A 22651-nucleotide genomic window follows, 5' to 3' on the forward strand; every position below is an offset into this window, starting at 1 on the left:
TAATGACAGCCATGGAAGTGCCTGGTCCAGTTCCTCAGTGGGTGTAATTTCACCGGAAATGATCATTAGTGTGATTTAACAAAGTAAATCTGCTTCTATGTGTGATTTCTACAAGAAAAATGTTCATACATGGACCAAATTTGTAGGCTTGAGACTCTGCCTTTGTGCACCCAACTGAGAGAGCAAAATTCATCCGTATTTAAGAGTGCCAAATTAGTGCATGAGTATCCATTCAAATCCATTCATGTGGCCTGTTATTTTTCTCTATTCTGCCTTTTGGAATTCTTATCTTTGGAGTGCTTATCTGCTGGTGTCTGACCTTAAATACTTTGTTTAGTAGGCTATTAAACTTGCATTAAAGCACACATGTATTGTTGTGTCTAGTGCTTGAACCAGGCCAGTACTTTGTAAACAAGGATTAAATCTGTGTTAAAACAACTTAAACATCCTGAACTGAGAATTAAGTGCAGAATTTGGATTTTAACTTATTTTAAGCTTTTAGTGGATACAGGGAGTTAACAATCCCTATAAACAGTTAACTTTCGGAAATGCTTTTTTTTAACATGCAAATATTTAGGCAAGTGCAGACCTTGCTATTAAAGAGCATTGTTAAAGTTAAAGCTTGGCAGAAGACATGAAAAAGATCAAGACCATTATCATATCTGTGGTTACGGCACACTGTCTAAAACAGAACAACATTAATGATCCTGCAAGGCTGAATGCTACCCTGGTAATGAGCCACAGAAATTGGACAGACTTGAATTAGAAATCTTCATTTGGTTACTCTTAAAGGCTGGCCTTGAGATACAATACTTTAAAATTCTGGGTACTGTGCACAAAAATAAACAATAACAGAAGTAATGCAGATGCTTTGCCTAGGGGTAAAATCTGAAACAGGCTTGGTGTAACATAAAACTAACAGCCCATTTTAAATTTCCCAGTTGCTTTGTACAACAATCCTGTTTGTCGTAGTATCTTGATGAGAATAATTGCTATCAATAGAGAAAGATGGTATTTTGGGAATTATTACCCAAACTCTACTGGAAGTCTGCATTAAAGAACTGCCCTAATTTTATCATCGTTACAAATCATTTAAAGCAATTAGGTGACGGATAGTTTTCAGTGAACACTCAATGAAAGGTTTATTGTTTTTTTTTCAGGTAGAATTCTACCTTTAAGAATTTTTCTTATGGCACAATATATTGAACAGGAATGAAGTGTGAGATTCTGTGTGAAAACTAGAAAAGCACAAACTCGAAGGATATATTAAGTTTCCTGTTAGGATTCTTTGCTTAATAACGCCATTTGAAATCAGCAAGAAAACTCAAAGAAAAGGAGCAATTAATTATAATAAGGATTGTGACATCTACTTATTCTAACATGCCAGACGATAAAGGAAATGATCTAACTTGCCATATAGATGTCACTGAATGAGAAGTTGAATTTATTATGTATACATACAGTATGTCTCCATATTGTCTCAAACACATTGATGTAATTATTACATCAGTCTTCTGCCTCCTCCCCATATTGCCTCAAATGTTAATTCCCTTTCTGTCAGTTACTGTCAAATATAACAGTCAAACCTGGAAATTCACTTGGGATTCTTTATTTTTTATACCCAAGTTTATAAGTTATAAATGGCATTTTAGATGCCACCCAATAAAATTGTCACAATCCTTCTGATTTATTAGAGAATGAAAAAGAAGAAATAGCTTTCATGGGAAGACCCACTGCATCATAGAATCAGAATCAGGTTTATTATCACCAGCATATGTTGGAGATTTGTTATCTTAATATTTCAATGCAATACATGATTATATAGAAAGAAAAAATAAATAAATCAATTACTAAGTATGTATGTATATTGAATAGATTAAAAGTAGTGCAAAAATGGAAATAATATATTTTAAAAAGTAGTGAGGTGGTATTCATGGGTTCAATGTCCATTTAGGAATCAGATGGCAGAGGGGAAGAAGCTGTTCCTGTACAGCTGAGTGTGTGCCTTCAGGCTTCTGTACATCATTCCTGATGGTAACAATGAGGAAGGCATGTCCTGGGTGATGGGTGTTGTGTCTGTGCTCCACTACATATCGATTAAATAAAAGGACGCATGTGGGTGATACCTTTAACTGGTGTACTCACATTGCAGTGAGAGCTGGAAAGAACAATGCCCATGCGTAGGCAACAGTACTTGTGCAGACAACAGATCAATACATAGCGCTGGGGGAAGAGGTCATTGCTCTAAAAGAAATAGATCTATACATTACACTTCCACCCTCTTTAGATAAACACAACATAAACTGTATACATACAAAAAATTAAATTTCCCTTTCATAGATCCACATTCCAAATAAACATGCTTTCACAATAACAGTCCAGAACTAACTTTATAGTTCTAAAGGTCCAGTCTTTTGGGTGGTGCTCTGTTTCTATCAGGATAATGCCTCTGGATCTGTGCAGTGGCAACAGCTTGTCTAACACAACATTATCAGTTTTCCGTGTCACATTGCTGTCGGTGACATGATCATCACTGAGAGGTGAGTCCGGTGACTGTAACGTGTCCGTCTTGTTGGCTGCAGTTGACTCAGGTATGTCCTTCAGTTGAGCATCCAGTATCTGGTCAACATGACGTCTCCATGTCTGATCTCCAACATCAACTATGTACATCAGGGTTCAGTTCTTGTAGCTATCCTATCGGGTGTCCACTTGACTTCTCTAAAATCATGCACTAGGACTTCCTGTCCAATTTCGAAGCTCCGTGCTGCTTCATTTGGCAAGTAGCTGAACCGCTTATTCTGTACTTCCCTCTGAAGATCTGGTTTCAGGAGGTCTATGCCAGATCTCAGATTCCTGCTGCTCATGAACAGCATTGAAGGTGTTTGATTTGTTATCACATGAACAGATTTCCAATACACAAAAAAGAATTTGTCCACCTTGTGCTGTACAAAATGCCATCCTTGTCCATTGCTGTAATGAACTTTTTGAAGGTTTGGATAAGCCTTTCAGCTAACCCCATTTGGTGGTGAGGAGCTGGCTTGAAATGTCTGATGCCATTTTTCTTCATAAACAGTTGGAATTCTTCTGACATACATTGTGGTCCCTTGAAACTCACAATTTGTTCTGGTAAGCTATTTCTGTCAAAGATAGTCCTCAGGGCAGTGACAATCTTTGTTGAGGTGGTTGACTTCATTGGTATAACCTCCAGCCACTTCAAATGAGCATCCACAGCAATCAGAGACATGGAGTCCATGAATGGCACAGCGAAGTCAATATGTACTCTTTGCCATGGTGATATCACTCCCGCGGGTGTAACAGTGTCTGTGGGGGTGCATTTTGAACTTTTAGCATCCCAATCAGCTTTTGGCCAAGTCTTCAATCTGTTTATCTATTCCCTGCCACACACACATAGCTCCAGGCATGACTCGTCATCTTGACTGTACCCAGCTGTCCTTCACACAAATTCTCTAACACACTGGGTTGCAGTTTAAAGGGAACCACAACACAATGTGTTGTGTGGACATCAGCATTCTTTAACATCCCGACAGTTGGTCTCATCTCACTGAGAACTCTGAAAACATAGAGTTACCATGAGCTGGCCATCTTTGCATGGTGATATCATAGACTTTTGACAATGTCGGGTCATTTCTTGTTTCCCTTTGTATTTTGGAATTTATTACCAGCGACTGGTCCATCAATGTGGTGTGGAACACTTCTGGATCACAGTATGAAAGCTTTTCTTCTTCAGTTGCCAAAAGTGGAAGACGTGACGAGCCATCAGCATTGCTGTGTTGTTTGGTACCCTTGAACTCTATGTCATAAGAGTGGGCTCCTAGGAATAGATCCAACATCGTAACTGGGAAGCAGTCATCACTGGAATTCCCTTCCTGGGATTGAAAATGGACACAAGGAGCTGGTGATCTGTCACTAGCATAAGTTTTTGTCCATAGAGGTAGTGGTGGAACTTCTTTATTCCTCATACTAGACTAAGGGCCTGTCAGTCGATCTGTGCATAGTTACATTCTGCGCTCGTCAGCGATCTTGAAGCAACCATAAGCAGGCGTTCTGAATGTGTGACAAAATGACTCCAGTGCCATAAAAGGATGCATCACATATCAGTCTAGTGGGCAGGGATGGGTCACAATGGGTGAGCAGTTCATCTGATATTATTAATCTCTTTGTTTCCTTGAATGCTTTTTCAGATCTTTCTTATCATTCCCACTTTGCTCCCGTCTGTAACAGCATTCAATGGATGCAGCACTATTGCAATGTTTGGGAGAAACTGGTGGTAGTAGTCAGGGCCGGATTAAGCTAGTGCGGGGCCTATATCATATGTTATAAAGGGGCCCTAAATCTTAAAAATGCACATAAGTATTAAAACATAAACTATTTACTTGCATAGTAAGGTAATTCAATTTTTTCATTTGCTATACAGCCAGATAATACAACAAATATCTGACACTTCAGTAATAGTATTACTTACATGTAGATATCAATTTCAAATGTCAGAAGTAACAAAACTACAATTTAAAAGTTACATTTTCTAGATTCAGCATGAGCAAATTTGTTGATGATACTGGAAATGTCTATTTCATGCAGAAGTTCATGTTCAATGCTCATTAGAGTGAGATTGTTCGATCTGTTTTGACCCATGGTGCTTCTTAGTTCATTTTTAATCCTTTTCAGTTTTGAAAATGAGCATTCTCCACTGCAGTTGGTAACCATGAGTGACAAATAGATGCGCAAGGCATTTTCTAGATTTGGAAAACATGACTCCAAGGAATTGTCAGTTATCAAACGGTACAACTGTAACTCTACAAGGTCTTGTTTGGCGCCAATATGGGAAGCAAGGTCAGTTTTGTGTTGTTTGGTACCCTTGAACTCTATGTCATAAGAGTGGGCTCCTAGGAATAGATCCAACATCGTAACTGGGTAGCAGTCATCACTGGAATTCCCTTCCTGGGATTGAAAATGGACACAAGGGGCTGGTGATCTGTCACTAGCATAAACTTTTGTCCGTAGAGGTAGTAGTGGAACTTCTTTATTCCTCATACTAAACTAAGGGCCTCTTAGTTGATCTGTGCATAATTGTGTTCTGCACTCATCCACGATCTTGAAGCAAATGCAATCGGGATTCAGATCCATCTTTCTTTATGTGTGACAGAATGGCACCAACGCCATCAGGGGATGTGTCTGATGGGCAGGGATGGGTGAGCATTTCATCAGATGTATTTAGTCTGTTTCCTTGAATGCTCTTTCACATCTTTCTGACCATTGTCACCTTGCCTTTGTTTGTAACAGTGCATTCAATGGATGCAGCACTGTAGCAATAGTTGGGAGACACTGGTGGCAGTAGTTTACAAGGCCTGAGTTGTGACACATTTTCCAGTTTGGGTGCCTGTAGCACTGCTTCAGTCTTCTCTTGTGACTTATGTAAAGCCTTGCTTGTCAATGGCATATCCACAATATGAGATTTCATTCTTGAAAATCTCACATTTCTCTCCCTTTGTGTGCAGACCATACTCACGCAGCCTGGGGTAAGCACTTTACAAAGGTTCTGGAGGTACTGTTCATTATTATTGCCAGTCACAATGACATCGTCAAGATAGCATTGTGTTCCTGGGGATATCCTGGAGCACTTGGTCCATTGCTCTTTGCCAAATTGCTGGAGCTGATGCAATGCCAAAGACAAGACAATTATACTGGAACAGTCCCTTGTGAGTGTTGATTGTGAGGAACTTCCTGCTTGACTCTTCAATCTCCATTTGCAGATAGGCTTGTGACAAGTCAACCTTTGAAAACCTTTCCCCACATGTCAAAGATGCAAAAATGTATTCCGTTCGTGTCAGGGGATAATACACAGGACGCAGCACCAGGCTGACATTCACATTGAAATCCCCACATATACAAACGGCTCCGGCCTTCCTTTCCTTGCCCTCTGGGGCAATGGACATGGCTGAATTGTTCCACTCAACCTTGGAGAGAATTCCAGAAACCTCCAGGCTCTGCAGTTCACCATCATCTTTAGAACGCAGTGCGAAAGACACTGGTCACGCTTTATGGAATGTCAGCGCTGCTGTTTCACCCATTTCATTTCTGGCCTTGATGCCATTGAGTTTACCAATCCCCTTTTCAAATATCTTCTCATTAGCATGAAGTATCTGTGCCTGTCTCTGGACTGCTGTTACCTGTTGATGCCACACAGAGCTTTGATTGAGTGCCGGTCTAGTTGGATTTTTCTCCACCATTCACATCCAGAAAGTGCTGACCCTCCAATTTCAATACATAAGGCTCAAGCTGTTGTGTTTGGCCTCCATACACAACATTTACTTTCAGTTTGCCTTTGAGAGACGTTTTTTTCAACTGTGTAAGCCTTCAGCGTCACTAAGGTCTTTTCTAATGGTATCTTACAAAACAGTCTATTGTCGTCAGCCTCTGGAATTATAGACAAAACAGACCATGTATCCAGCTCTATTTTCAGTTTTACACCAGAGACATCTATTGTGATCCAGATGGTTTTGTGATCTGATCACAGATCAGAATGTGAATCTGGTTCACATTACAAACCTCTCGAGATGCGACTGCCAGCCTTCATTAATGCTATCAAATTCATCAACTTTCCCACCTGAAGGCATCACCACATTATTTTCACTATAAATTCAGCCATCTTTCATTGGACACAATGCAGGCAACTACTCATGCCTTTGTTAGTGTATGTGATGACTTACTCATGCTGTTTAACACTCGCTGTTTCGTCCCATGACTGTCGGTGCCATTCATTATATTCTCTGACATTCAGGTTTGTACTCATTACCCATTTGTTTTGCCTGTGCACAAATACATATCAATTAAGTAAAAGCACACACACAGGAGATGGCTTTAACTGGTGTGTTCACATTGCAATGAGAGAAAGTGCGAACAATGCACATGCATGGACAATAGCATGTGCACAGACTACAGATCAGTATGTAGTGCTAAGGGGGGGTGGCCGGGTCATTGGTCTAGAAAATATTGAGCCAGATGTCACAGTGGGGGTCTTTAATAATGTACGTCGCCTTTCTGAGGCAGAATGAGAGGAGTATTAGTTTTCTGCCATTTATTTGTGGGCTGAAAAATGGCAGATGGAGTTTAATGCTGATAAATGTGAGGTGCTACATTTTGGTAGGAATAATCAAAATAGGACATACATGGTAAATGGTAGGGCATTGAGGAATGCAGTAGAACAGAGTGATCTAGGAATAATGGTGCATAGTTCCCTGAAGGTGGAATCTCATGTGGATAGGGTGGTGAAGAAAGCTTTCAGTATGCTGGCCTTTATAAATCAGAGCATTGAGTGTAGGAGTTGGGATGTAATGTTAAAGTTGTACAAGGCATTGGTGAGGCCAAATTTGGAGTATTGTGTACAGTTCCGGTCACCGAATTATAGGAAAGATGTCAACAAAATAGAGAGGGTACAGAAGAGATTTACTAGAATGTTACCTGGGTTTCAGCACCTAAGTTACAGAGAAAGGTTGAATAAATTAGGTCTTTATTCTTTGGAGCCTAGAAAGTTGAGGAGGGACTTGATAGATGTATCTAAAATTATGAGGGGGATAGATAGAGTTGACATGGATAGGCTTTTTCCATTGAGAGTAGGGGAGATTCAAACAAGAGGACATGAGTTGAAAGTTAGGGGGCAAAAGTTTAGGGGTAACACGAGGGGGAACTTCTTTACTCAGAGAGTGGTAGCTGTGTGGAACGAGCTTCTGGTAGAAGTGGTAGAGGCAGTTCGATATTGTCATTTAAAAAAAAATTGGATAGGTATATGGACAGGAAAGGAATGGAAGATTATGGGCTGAGTGCAGGTTGGTGGGAGTAGGTGAGAGTAAGTGTTGGGCACAGTCTAGAAGGGCCAAGATGGTCTGTTTCCGTGCTGTGATTGTTATATGGTTATATTGTTATTTTATCTGGAATCTGGTGGCTGAATCAATCATTGAAGCTGATCCAGGGGAATGTACAGATGAAAATTGACTACTTGAGTAGGGAATGAATGTCTGCATGGCAATGAAGGAAGAACAGGGCAGTGGGACTAATTCTTCCAGAAGATCTGTACAGGCATGATTTCCTAAGTAGTCTTCCTCTGTGCTGCAACCAGAAACGGGTACAAAGTTGAAATAATTTTGTAACCTAGGAACAGCCATTATTTTCTCAGCAAGTCACAGGAGACTGTGACTCACTACAGTCAGTTATTTCCTAACCGTACCATCCTAATCCTCCTCTGAAAGGATGATAGGAAAAAGTATCATGTGCTTGAATGGTTCACCAAATTATAAGACATGTTTGTAACAGTCTGAGCTTGACATCCAGGTGACGTATATAAGCCATTTTTACTGTGAAAGCCACACTGTGGTTTCAGTTAATTGACTCTGTCTTTCCATGTAATGATGCTAATAACTTTTCCCAAGAACAGGTTTGGCCTCATCCCAGGATAGTCTGGAAAGAGCTGATGAACATATAAAACACATCTTAAAGTGAGCCAGAACACTTGGCCGTGAAAAGTACAATCCTAACCAAGTACCAGTAACATAGAAAGCATAAAATTAAATGCATGGTGGGGGATTACTGCGTCTTTCCAGTATTGACCTCTTTCTGCCCCACCTCCATGTAAGATCATAAAACCATCTGAGATAGGAGTAAAATTTGGCCATTTGGTCCATCAAGTCTCCTTCACCACCAATCTACCATGCCTGATGTATTATCCACTCAACACCATTTTCCTGCCTTCTCCCTGTACCCTTTGATGCCCTGACAAACCAGGAACCTATCAACCTCTGGTTTAAATACAAGAAATGATTTGACTTCCACAGCTGTCTGTGGCAGTGGATTCCACAGATTCACCACCCTCTGGCTAAAGAAACTCCTCATCTCTTTTCTAAATCCTTGTATTCTGGGGCTGTGCCCTCTTCCAGAAAGGGGATAACAGTGTGTTGCAAGTGAGTAGTGACATGCTGCACTTGTTCAAATACTGGATGGATTGAGTGATGTGGAAGCAGCTGAGTGAGTTAAATTGGGAGGGAGAAGATGAATATCGAGGCAAGTGCAGAGTACTGTGAGGAAGGAGTGTGAATACAAAATTTAAAAAACATTTCTTATTACTCCAAAACAGATCAGCTCTGCAGGCTCTACAGTCCATGAGCTTCCTCCAGAATATTTTTACTCCATCAAAGTATCTCTCCATCCTTTTCTCCATTGCATTCTTTTTATCTAGCTGTCCCTTTAATGCATTAGAGCCAGTTACCTCACCTGCTGCTTGTGGTGGCAAGCCCAGCTTTCTCATTGTCTCTGGATTGGGCCGATTCTCCCAAGACTTTAAGTCGAGGTCTTTTATTTATGTGTTGTGAGTAATGAGCAGGCAACATAAACCTTTTGGATCAGTGGCAGGTCCCCGAGAGCCCCAGACTCCAGACCTCTGTGTTCTACTTCTCCTGAACATCATTAATTTACCTCATTGTCAATTGTTTTCCGTTAATTGCTCCCTGAGATTTTTCATGCTGTTTATTGGTAACTGTGGGTTTCTCGTGCGATCTTGTACTATTTGAGTTCCACACACTGAGCACTCATCACTCAGTCTTTACCCAGCCTTTCTATAGTAACGATTTAGGGCAACTAGGGATAGGCAATAAATGCTGGCTTAGCTGGTGACATCCACATCCCATAAGGGAATAAATAAAAAGAAAATCATACCAAGTGATCTGTGTATCTTTGTTGATTCTTTTGTGAATAAACTCTCGTCTGTGTTTTATACTCAAGTTCGAGTTACTCCACGCCTGGGTTTGCGACCCTGAGTTCATATTTACAGCACATGGACCTAGCTGGCTGTGGACAGATGTGAACAATGTTGACCCGCCAAGGAGAAGCTGTTGGGAGACATGAACACATGCTCCAGGAGATACTAACCTCGCTGTAGAAATTCTCCAAGTCCAGTGGGCGTGATTTATGTTCTTCTGAGATTGGTTCTAGTTCCGAGCACTCCTGCCATGGATTTCTCTAACCCCTGTGAAGGAGCATTAAATGTATTGGTTCAATGGTAATCCCATGTCTTGCTGGGCATTTTGATATAATGCACCTTTGCATTTGAGTTGCAGCTTTCTGGGTCCCTTCAGATTGCGGTCAGGAGGCATACATTATCCCACTTTATTTGGACTGGGCCCTCTTTTGGACAATGGCACTACAGGAGAAGAATTTGCCCACCTGCTTCAAAGTAGACCTCTTTACTGGAACAATGAGGAGGGTGTTCAATCACTCACCCATGGTCAGGAGGCAGCCAATAGGCTCCTCTATCTACCCACCTGTGGTCAGGAGTTATCAATCACTCACCGGTGGTCAGGAGTTATCAATCACTCACCCGTGGTCAGGAGTTATCAATCACCCACCCATGGTCAGGAGTTATCAATCACCCACCCGTGGTCAGGAGTTATCAATCACTCACCCGTGGTCAGGAGTTATCAATCACTCACCCGTGGTCAGGAGTTATCAATCACCCACCCGTGGTCAGGAGTTATCAATCACTCACCCGTGGTCAGGAGTTATCAATCACTCACCGGTGGTCAGGAGTTATCAATCACCCACCCGTGGTCAGGAGTTATCAATCACTCACCGGTGGTCAGGAGTTATCAATCACTCACCGGTGGTCAGGAGGCAGCCAATAGGCCCCTCTGTCTACAACAGGAAGTACGGTCTGTGGTGGACTACTCTAGAGAATTCTGCACTTTGGCTGCAGAGAGGAGTTAGAACACGGAGGCACTGACCACCATAATTCATCAGGGTCCTAATAGTGACCTTAAGGATGTTTTAGCAGCCAGAGACCGTTTGAAGATCTGGAGAGTCTCATAGACCTGGAAATCCAGATTGATGACTGACTGTTTGAAAGGAAGCAAGAAAGATGTGGTGAATTTTCCCAAAGAACTTTCCTTCACCCGGATTCAATGTCTTCTTCGACCCTGCATTCAAGGACTTCACCCAGACCTCCACCCACCCCCTCCTCCTGAGGAACAAATGTAACTAGGCAGAACTAGTCTGAGTGGGAGAGATGACGAAGAGAGAAGTGTTGTGTTTATTGCAGAGAGGCTGGCCACTATCGCTCTTCTTACCCTGCAATATCAGGAAGACTCCCAGGACCGTTCAGGAAGGGGAGGACTGTGACAGTCTCTACTGGCTCTGCTGCTTCAGGAGTGGAGCTACCTTCTCTTTTACCATGGAAGGAACATCAGCATGCCCTTGGAGCCTTTGTTCATTTTGATGCTCCGGGCGATTTCCTAAATCTCGGGCTGATCAGACAACTTATTTTCCCATCCAGACCAGTTACTCTCCACCACGGCTCTGGATGGAAGATCATTGGTGCCGGGGCAAGTTTGTTTTCTTACCTCTCCTCTCAAGCTTACTATAGCTGGCATGTGCAATCTGTTCAATTTTATCTTATCCATTCCCCTGAGATTTCACTCACTCTTGGTCATCCTTGGCTGGCTTTCCAAAACCCTCTGATCAGTTGGTCCAGTTGCTCCATCCAGGGTGGTCAACCTTAACAAGCATCACTCCCAACTAACATTTTAACTATAGTCTACAGAGGAGTGGTTGAGAGTGTGCTGACCTTTTGCATCACAATCTGGTACTCCAGCTGCAGTGCTGCCGACAAAGAAGCCTTGCAGAGGGTGGTTAGGGGAGCAGAGAAGGTTATTGGTGTCTCCCTACCTTCTGTCCAAGACCTTTTTCAGAGTCGATGCCTCCAGAAGACACGGTACATCATTAAAGACCCCTCACACCCTCTCCATGAACTGTTTGTTCTTCTGCTATCAGGCAAACGTTACAGGAGCATCAAAACTAAAACCACAAGGTTACTAAACAGCTTCCTCCCACAGGCAGTCAGACTGCTAAATAGCTGCTCTACCTGACTCTGCTTTGGACACTTTTAACTTGCACTGGACACTTATAACTTGTTTTTAACTGACATGTGGCTGTTGTGTTTTACTATTTATTGTTGTGTTTATTAATTAGTGTTGCGTTTGTTATGTTATGATTGCACTTGCCCCTGGGAAATGCTGCCTCATTCTGCCCTGCAGAGCTGATGTACGGTTAGAATGACAATAAAGTTCTTGAATCTTGCTTATCTTCTGAGTTGCCTGCAGGAACTTCTGAGTTGCTTCCTGGTTCTCCCGAGTTGCCTGCAGGAACTTCTGAGTCACTTCCTGGTTCTCCCGAGTTGCCTGCAGGAACTTCTGAGTCACTTCCTGGTTCTCCCGAGTTGCCTGCAGGAACTTCTGAGTCGCTTCCTGGTTCTCCCGAGTTGCCTGCAGGAACTTCTGAGTCGCTTCCTGGTTCTCCCGAGTTGCCTACAGGAACTTCTGAGTCACTTCCTGGTTCTCCCGAGTTGCCTGCAGGAACTTCTGAGTCGCTTCCTGGTTCTCCCGAGTTGCCTACAGGAACTTCTGAGTCACTTCCTGGTTCTCCCGAGTTGCCTACAGGAACTTCTGAGTCACTTCCTGGTTCTCCTGGATCCTCTCTAGATTCCTTGGAGCCAGATCCTATTTCACCTGAATTTTCTGGAGCACCCCTGATTATTCTGATTTGCTGGAGGTATTTAGCAACAAGAGGGCCACCACACTTCCACCTCATTGGGATTATGATTGTGATATCGGTTTGCTACTGATGCACCATCAATAACTCTCGGAGATGTGAGTCGAGATAGGCTTTTATTAGCTGGAAGAAAGCACCGTCAGCAGCAAGAGCCCATCACACAACATCCTGGAGACTGAGGGAGGAGCAGTGCCTCCAATCGCCTTTATACAGGGGTCTATGGGAGGAGCCACAGGAGCAGTGAGTGGGGGGGTGTGCTTGTCCAGACAGGTATATATACAGTTCACCACAGCTACAGAACATCTTTTGAATACATGGTTTGATCCCAGGATATTATCTTGAATCACGGTCCCCAGTTCATATCTAAATTCTAGAAAGCTTTCTGTCATCTCACTGGGGCCTCTGCAATTCTTTCCTCAGGCCTCCACTTGAAGACCAATGGGCAGACTGAGAGAGTTAAGCAGGATTTGGAGAGAACCTTAAGGTGCCTGGTTTCAGGGAATCCTATAGCACGGAGTGACCATTTGATCTGGGCTGAATTCTCCAACATTCTTCCATAGCAATGTCACCTTTTGAATGCCAATTCAGCTATAAGTCTCCATTATTTCCAGAGCAGGAATCTGAGGTGAGTGCTCTGTCAACTGACCAACTAATTCAAAGATGCAGGACAAATGGTCAAAGGCCAGGGCAACCATGCTGGCCATTTCTCAACAACACCAATGCCATGCTAACCATCAGAAAGGGCAAGGCCCATCATTTTATTCTGGACAGCAAGTGTGGCTATGAAGCAAAGAGCTCCCCATACGAGTGAAATGTCAGAAGTTGGCTCCCCCCTTATATCAATCTATTTAAGATCTTTTGCTGGATCAATTCTGCTACTTATTGTTTGAAGGTACCACACGCTGTGTGCATCCGCCCTACTTTTCACGTGTCCCATCTTAAACCTCTTGGATTCTGTCTCAAGGCCTCCTACACCTCCCCGTATCACTGATGGAACCTGGTGTATATAGTTCGGTGACTGTTGGGCTCCCACATGGTATGTGGCAAGATGCAACACATGGTAGACTAGGAAGGATATGGTACAGAGGAGAGGTGCTGGGTTCCTTCCAGGACATTTTGGACCCTGACTTTCACAACCACCATTCTGATCACCCTGGGCCATCAGGAGCCTGCCATAGGAGGGAGTTTTTGCCCTTTGGATCAGCCAGAGGCCCATGATAGCCCCAGACCTTGCTGCTCTACTTCACCTGAATATCATTAATTTATGGATTTGTCACCTGTTAATTGTTCTGAAGTTTTTTGTGCTGTTTATTAGTAACTGCGGGTTTCTCTTGCAACCTTATACTATTTAAGTTGTATGTACTGAGCCCTTGTCACTCAGTCTTCACTAGCCTTTCCATAGTGCTGTCCTTTCCTGAGTTACCTATGTATGTTAGTTGATAAATATGTTGTTGTAGAAGTAAGAGAAGTAGGTATAATAAGCTATAGCTTGAGCCTACACCCTTCAGGTCTGTTTTAAAGAATATTTATGTTGTTTGTTGTAATTTTCTCCTATGAAATCATCTTTTCAAATCTTTTTATTATTAGTATTATTCAAAAATAGCGCAGGTACATTGAAGTAACAATACTTATAATGCCTCAAAAAAGAAGAAATTATCTTAAAGAATGAAAATTTTTGTGAATTAAAGAAAAACCCTACTAAGCAAGAAAAGTGAGAAAAAAAAGAAACCCATTGGGGGTACAACCCCGGAGCCATGCGTCATACAGAAAGCTTCTAATTTATGAAATCGTCATTGTAAGTGATGCTTTTTGTTATGTTTGTACTGACTGAAATAAATTAATTTCATTCATTCATTCTTCTGTGAATAAACTCTCATTGTTGTTTTGTTCACAAATCTCCAGTTACTCCCCACCTGGGTTCACTACCCTGAGTTCATCATTACGGTAGGAGAATGTGAGATGGGGACATGGGGAGAAGAAGAACTAAAGAGCTGAGTGTGTTTCTAGAGGGATGCTGCGGTGGGGAATGGCGATGGTTTAGATTAAAAGGGAAATACATGCTGACATGTTTCCAAATGTGCAAACTTAGAAACCAAGCTCTGCACAGTCTATTAAATCCATCATATCCCAGTATCATGATGCTCTTTCCCTCCTCTATCTCCTTTCTCACAAGGCTGAGCAATCTCCTGCAAGGAACTGACCTTAGCCCAGATTGTGTAATTCCCTTCTGCCCTCTGAAGACAGATAACAAAACATGAACAGACCAGAGTAGGACCTGGTGGCTTGGGCTCAGATGACCAATCTAACTTCTGTATGCAGCTCTTGGGAATATGTACATCTTCTTTCTCAGACTTCTGTGGTTTCTTAGAGTTATGTTAAGATGCGAGAATGTGATATGAAACTAATTTGTCTTCCACTTTAACCAGCTTCCCTCTGCTCAGTGCCCACATACCAAACCATTTGTACCTGAGCAATAGGAGTAATGGGAGATTAGAAATGTCTGTTTCATTGCGGTGGGCAATTGTGGATGGTGACTGCTAGATGATATGATTGTCAGTGATGACTACTCTTAAAATTATACTGTACCTATTGTTACATAACCATGAAGAATCATTTTTGATTCTAACCTCCTTGTATTAAGATTTTTTAAGCATTGCATAATCATTTCAGGGATAAACTTTCAATTGATAATCTATCAGTAATTGACTTTATCATGATAATCAGATGCCAATTTAACTTCCATTGCCTTATGCCTTCAGGTTCAATAGTGCACATAAAGATAACACAAAATCGTGGAAGCTGTACGTAGTTCCCCCAGTTAGAAATTTCTTGCAGAGCTGTTAAATGGTTTTTGAGAGTACCAAGTTAAACCACAAAGACCCCAGAAAAAAACCTTGTTCTGAATTAGTTAACTTCATATAACTGCTTACTGGGTGCTGGTTTACAATGAGAAAGCTGGTTAGGTTTCTGGTTCCTCAAATTTATTCAATTACCTTTTGAGGTCTGCGTGTCATGTCAGGTGAGAAGGGAACATTTTGACAGTAATGGCCCTGGAAATCAAATACCCTGCAACTACTTGTATCAAGGCTTAGCCATTAACTGTAGCAAGATGAGTGGAGTGCAGAACACAATCAGCAAAGTTTTTATATATTTTCCAGGTGTGATTATTGTGTAAAAATTCTTCCATGATATATGCACTTGTGTGTATACTTTATCTCATTCCATTTAGTGACCAAGAGTAAGTATTTCTATTCTAAAGCTTCTCATAGATATTTATGTAGCTGAAACCATTATTTAGGCAATACTGTATTGTAATTTTTTTAAATGTATCCTAATTCAGCAACTAGAAAAAAAAGTGCCTCCTGCTGGCAGGGATTTGGAGGTAAGTGTCAGACTAATACAGGGAGACAAGTAGAAGATAGTTGCAAATTACACTGGTTTGAGGAAGTTCATTGCAGTAATCCGGGTGAAGAAATAAAGATTCTCATGATATATTGCTGAACTGTCTAATTCAAGCATTTGTGAAACAGGAGAAGGAGTTGCTGATCTTCTGCCTCCTTTTAATATATCTTCCATATTTTCATTGAACTGATTGGACCTGTGTATGGCTTTACTCTTAAATCACTTGTACAAATCTTCTTCAGTTCTTGCTCTGGGTTTCTCCTCAACTCACTCTGAACACAATGTTATTTCTTACTGACAATCCATGTGTCATGGTGAAGAGTGAAAATAGTAGGAAATTTGTGACACATTTATAATTACCTCGTGTCCACTAACATGTGGTGTGACAGAGTTCTCAAACAGTGGTATGTAGCAGAGCATAATACCTGACTGGCTTTCTTCTTTGGCATGCCACTGATCCAAAAGAACCAGAAAACATTTAATCATTTTTTCAGCCACCATAATCAATGATAATCCTTGTTTCTTTTTACATGTTAAAATTATTTTAATAAAATCTTTAAAGGATAATGGAATTACTAACACTACTTAATTATTCTTCGTAAGTGCCAAAAATAGCTTTTCATGCAACTGCAGCCTTTTAAATCCATCTGCATGAAATTGGCATACAGAAGAATGTTTTCAAGTTGCACTTTTAATGTTTTTGAATAATGTCACATTGTACTTAATTTCATTACTTATATTACTTATCGAAGTACAAAACTGAAAATCATCTCGATTTATTATTTCCTAGTTCTTTATGTACTTAGCCTTGCTGATATATGTTTGGTCATTAAATAATTCAATCATCCTAAAGTGTTGTTTTGGTTTTGGATTCTAGGGCCCTCTTGGATTGGATGGAAAACCAGTAGGTACCGTCTGGTATATGTGTTCAAAAGAATCCTGCCTTATTTTACTGTTACCTGATATAGAAAGAGCAGGGAAATCGGAAATTATAGTTCAGTTTGAGTAAATAAAAATCAATGTGAAAATAAAGTATTTCCTTACTCAAAATTTCCATTTCTCAGAGATGCCTCTCTGTTGCTTACCAGAAATGTGGCAGGTTAATATTAATCTCAATGTGTTAACGGTGTATTCTTAATCTTATTCATTATATTGTTTCCTCGTGTCAAATTTAGTAGGTTTCCTTAAATCTAGACCTTTATAACTAAACATTAAAGTAAGATAGAAAAATATTAGTAATTGTTTGAACTCCAGGGACGTGAGAGCAAACCAAACAGTACATGGCTGACAGTCTCTGGTATTGCTGAGCTCTTTTGCTACATTTCATTTTCTCCATATGTTCTCTGACCCCTCTCTGGGTCCAGTACTTTATATGCTTCAAAACATTGGGAAAGATGTTGGAAAGAGATAATGTTCAAAATAGTTTCAAAGGTGAAGACCATTTACCCAGAACTATTTTTAACAAGATCTCTTTTATCCTCCTGAGAGTTTGACTCATGGAATAGTGTGTAGCTGCAGCTGAATTCATCCTTCACTGTTTCTTGACAAACCACCTATCAATCTATTAGATTTCAGTTTTCATCATGGGATGTGATCACAAAACTGCTTTAAACATTCTGAAGTGCAATGAAGTAATGCAGAAATTTGTTTCATTGCTTTGATTGCCTTTTATTCAGGGCTATTATCATTTCCATTTGAGTTATCAGCTTATTAGGGCTTCCAGCTTTTCTCAGTTAGGAAATGTGGCAAATCTTGTTTTGGAGAGTGAGGAAAAAATATGCCTTCAGGGATTGGTACACAAGAAAAAATGATCAAAGTCATAGAAATTTTGCTGCTTGGTAACACTTCAAATGGAAGTGATTATTTAGGAAAACTATCAGGTGCAAGATGTTCTGAAGTTCCTCCCTTAATCTAACAAGTAAACTGGGCAGTGCACTAAATAATGAGCAGGACAGACAGTGCAGGCCTCTAATAACCAAGCAGACAATGCCGGTGAGGCCTGCTTTTTGCTTACCAAGTGAGGACCAAATCTGAATAAATCCTATGTTGTACAGTCTGAAGTAAGTGTTCCTTATGTTAATAAAAATCTTTTCCACTCTGATGGCCTTCCTATATTTGAGTCATTCCTTACTATAACAATGCCCATTTCTTGTGGAATTCCCACCGTCAGGAAGTTGGACCGGGCACTTCTGTTCACCAGTCACCTCAGCGAGTTGTACGTTTTGCAGCGTCTTCCATGCTCATGATGATGTCATCAACCTTGACCATGTTCTTCTCTGCCTTACCAAAGGAGGTCAGAGCAATAACATCTACTCCTGATAAAACAAGGAGAAAAGCCCGCTGCAAGTCAGAAGGGTCATGATTTGACTGTGACACTAAGGTTTTGTAACCTGCCTGAATTTTCAAAAGTATGCACACTGCGAGGTTTCATAGCATTTTTTCCCCAGTACATTTCTATTGTGGCCTCTGCCTGAACAGTGAGCTTGTCCCTTGGATTGAAGGCACTTGTGGCATATGGCTCAGCCTGTAAGGGTGATCTTGGGAAGAAGGAGTGTTGCCACCCACATTGAAGGAATTTCCCTCTGTTCCCACATTTTATGCTGCTGTTCTTTGAAGACTCTTTAAGGCAATAATTCACCTCCCATATTTCATGACAGTAAAACCTTAGCAACTTGGAGCAACTCAAGTCACATTCAGTATAGCAATCAGAGAGAAGACCATCCTAAATTTTTTAAGGTTAATTTTTTAGGTCAATTTTTCCAAAGTTCTGATTTTTTTTGTAGTCTCTAATGGAGTGTTAGAACTAACCATGACATCCATTAGTGCACTAAAATACAATAAAATTCCAGAAGGAGTGAGTCTAGGGAGGAATTTGAAAGCAAGGATCAGGATTTTAAAAAGGAAGGCACAGCCAGCAGAGGGGAATTAGAAAGCAGACTTCATGTTACAGAGGTTAGACCAAAGGAGGCCAGTCAGGACCATGTTGAAACAATGAAGAATGGAAGTAACAGAAGACATGGATAAGAGTTTGAGGAACAGGTGATGCAGTAAAATGATGTTCTGGTGGTGAAAACCTATTAGTAATGACCAAATATGTAATTGGAAAAAAATCTGGGGTTAAATGTACTAAGTTTGCTAAGAATACCCTGTAAAAGTGTGTTATGAAAGGAGAAAAATTTTTGTGAGTTTTCTGGCAAAGTTGACATGACATTGCCTCGTCTTTCTGAATTGAAGAGCGCATGCAATTTTAATCTGGGCTACAGTGTTTTATGAAGTGTCATATTGGTGCCAGATCAGCCATGATCTGGTACGCTCACCACCCTCGAATCCTTCGCAAATCTTCCCCCTCTCACCCTAGTTTTATGTCCCCTAGATATGGACTCCCCTATGCATGGAAAAGCCTTTATGAAAGCCTCCCTGATTTTTAAACACTTAAACAAGGTCGCCCCTCATTGGTCTACATTCCAAGGAATGGAGAGCCAGCTTGCCAACTCAGGTCCTCTGGTCATGACAACATCTTTGTAAATCTTTTCTGCTCTCTTTCTCTCCCAGTTTAATCACATAAGAGGGTGACCAAATCTGTATACAACACTCTAAGTGTGATCTCACCAGTGACTTATACAACTGCAATCTAATGTCCCAACTCCTGTATTCATTGTCCTTACTGATGATAGCCAGCATGCTAAACTGCTTTTTCACCAGCCTGTCTACTTGTGATGTGCTTCTGCATCTCTCTTTTCCATTATACTCCTTAGTACCTTACCATTTGTAAGTCCTTTTCTAGTTCAACTTTCCAAAATGCATTGCTTCATACCTAGCTGCATTGAAGTCCATTTGCCACATCCCCAGCTGATTGAGATCTCCCTGTAATCCTGTAAAGGGTCTCTTTTCATCCATCCTGTGCAATGCGTGGGTTGTCCCCACATCCTCCCGTTTTCCCCCACAGTTCAAAGACATAGGTTAATTGGTCATTGTCCTGTGATTAGGTTAGGGTTAATTAGGTTTGTTGGGGGTTGCTGGAATGACTTGGCTCAAAGGGCCTGTGAATTTGAATTGTTAGCCCTGCTCCAGTTTAACACCCTAACTTGTGGACCCTGTCCTATCCTTTTCCATCACTGTTTTAAAACTAATAGAATTATTGTCACTGACTAACATGTGCTCTCTGACAAACACTTCAGTTATTCTGCTGCCTTATTCCCTAAGAGGAAGTCAAGGTCTGCATCCTTCTGAGTAGGGTCCTCTGTATAATGACTAAGGAAACTTACCTGGGTACATCTCACAATTTCCACCCCATCCTGGCCCTGAGCACTCTGAATGGTCCAGCCAATACTAAAGACATTAAAATCTCTCACACTAATACAACCCTATTATTCTGACAATTATGGGCAATTTCTCTACATGCCTTCTCCTCAAATCCCCAGTGACTATTAGGACTGTGTCTATAATACAGCCCTGTAGCTGTGTGCTACACGCAGCGCTAAAATTACGACACGGAGTCGGTAACTGCAGTCGAAAGAAAAACTTTATTCGAAATCCTCAGCCTCACTTTTAAGCCTCCCTCAACCTGCCCCCCGTGGCGCAGAGGCTCCAAAGCTCTGTGCTCGCAAACCCCCGTAGGCTATCTAATTGTGAGCCGGTTCGGATGTGCCAGGAAATGGGTCACCACATAACCCCGCCCCCCAGAACCGGCGATACACCCCCCAATGTTCACAGTCTGGGCCAGAACCTGCTTGGGAGGTCGGCCTCTGCGCCGAGGTGCCAGAAACTCGGCCGGTTGCGCCAGGTCCACATAGGCCGGTTTGAGGCGGTCCACCGTGAAAACCTCCTCTTTCCCCCCAACGTCCAGCACGAACGTGGACCCATTGTTCCGGAGCACCATAAACTGCCCCTCGTATGGCCGCTGCAGCGGTGGCTGATGCCCGCCCCTTCGTACAAACACAAATTTACAGTTCTGCAGGTCTTTGGGTACGCAGGTTGGGTTCCGCCCGTGCTGTGAAGTGGGTATGGGGGCCAGGTTACCGAGCTTCTCGCGTAGTCTGCCCAGGACTGCTGCGGGATCTTCCTCTTGCCCCCGTGGGGCTGGTAGGAACTCCCCGGGGACGACCAGGGGCGCGCCGTATACCAACTCAGCCGACGAGGCGTGCAGGTCGTCCTTGGGCGCTGTGCGGATGCCGAGTAGGACCCAGGGAAGCTCATCCGCCCAGTTGGCTCCTCACAGGCGGGCCATGAGGGCCGACTTCAGGTGACGGTGGAAACACTCCACTAGCCCGTTCGACTGTGGGTGGTAGGCAGTTGTGTGGTGCAGTTGAGTCCCCAAAAGGCTGGCCATAGCTGACCACAGGCTGGAGGTGAACTGGGCGCCTCTGTCGGAGGTAATGTGGGCCAGTACACCAAAGCGAGATATCCAGGTGGTGATCAGGGCTCAGGCGCAAGATTCAGAGGTGGTGTCGGTGAGCGGGACCGCCTCTGGCCATCTTGTGAACCGGTCCACGATAGTCAGGAGGTGCCGCGCGGACACAGGCAGGGGGCCCACGATATCCACATGAATGTGGTCGAAACGCCAGTGGGCGGGATGGAACGGCTGCGGTGGGGCTTTGGTGTGCCGCTGCATCTTGGCCGTCTGGCAGTGCATGCACGTTTTGGCTCATTCACTGACCTGTTTGCGGAGTCCGTGCCAAACGAACCTGCTGGAAACCATCCGGACAGTTGTCCGGATGGAGGGATGCGCCAAGTTATGAATGGAGTCGAAAACACGGCGCCGCCAGGCTGTCGGGACAATGGGACAGGGCTGGCCGGTGGCGACATCACAGAGTAGGGTCCTCTCACCCGGGCCTACGGGGAGGTCGTGGAGCTGCAAACCGGAGACTGTGGTTCTGTAACTCGGAATCTCCTCATCCGCCTGCTGTGCCTCTGCCAGTGCCTCAAAGTCTACCCCTTGGGAAAGGGCATGAACGGTAGGGCAAGAGAGCGCATCCGCCACGACATTGCCCTTACCCGAGACGTGCCGGACATCCGTCGTGTATTCAGAGATGTAGGACAGGTGGCGTTGATGGCGGGACGACCAGGGGTCGGACGCTTTCGTAAACACAAAGGTAAGCGGTTTGTGGTCCGTGAACGCGGTGAAGGGCCTACCTTCTAGGAAGTACCTGAAATGCCGGATTGCCAGGTAGAGCGCCAACAGTTCCCAGTTGAAAGCACTGTACTTGAGCTCGGGTGGCCGCAGGTGTTTGCTGAAAAACGCCAGGGGTTGCCAGCGACCTGCGACGAGTTGCTCCAGCACCCCACCGACTGCCGTGTTAGATGCGTCCACTGTAAGGGCGGTAGGGGCGTCCATTCTGGGATGTACTAGCATTGCAGCGTTCGCCAAAGCTTCCTTCGTTTGAACGAAAGCAGCAGCGGACTCCTTGTCCCAGGTAATGTCCTTGCTCAGACACGACATCAGGGCGAACAGGGGGCGCATGATCCGGGCAGCTGAAGGGAGGAAGCGGTGGTAGAAATTGACCATACCTACGAATTCCTGAAGGCCTTTGATCGTGGTGGGTCGGGGGAAGTGGCGGACCGCATCTACCTTAACGGGCAGAGGAGTTGCCCCGTCTTTAGTAATCCTGTGGCCCAGGAAGTCAATGGTATCGAGTCTGAA

General features: G+C 42.9%; 1 protein-coding gene across 6 annotated transcripts in view; it reads left to right on the forward strand.

The window, feature by feature from the left end:
- The window catches only part of LOC132405494 (collagen alpha-1(XXIII) chain-like), a 146221-nt gene that overhangs the window by 62445 nt on the left and 61125 nt on the right, over positions 1 to 22651 (forward strand). For all 6 annotated transcript variants that reach the window (XR_009515896.1, XM_059990353.1, XM_059990350.1 and 3 more), the window contains one exon: positions 16889 to 16915. Coding sequence is in view for 5 of the 6 variants with exons in the window: in XM_059990353.1 (XP_059846336.1) it covers positions 16889 to 16915 (27 nt within the window). In the remaining variant the exon portion in view is untranslated. The remainder of the gene's footprint in view (positions 1 to 16888; positions 16916 to 22651) is intronic.

The sequence above is a fragment of the Hypanus sabinus genome, chromosome 15 (assembly GCF_030144855.1).
Source record: "Hypanus sabinus isolate sHypSab1 chromosome 15, sHypSab1.hap1, whole genome shotgun sequence".
NCBI lineage: Eukaryota > Metazoa > Chordata > Chondrichthyes > Myliobatiformes > Dasyatidae > Hypanus > Hypanus sabinus.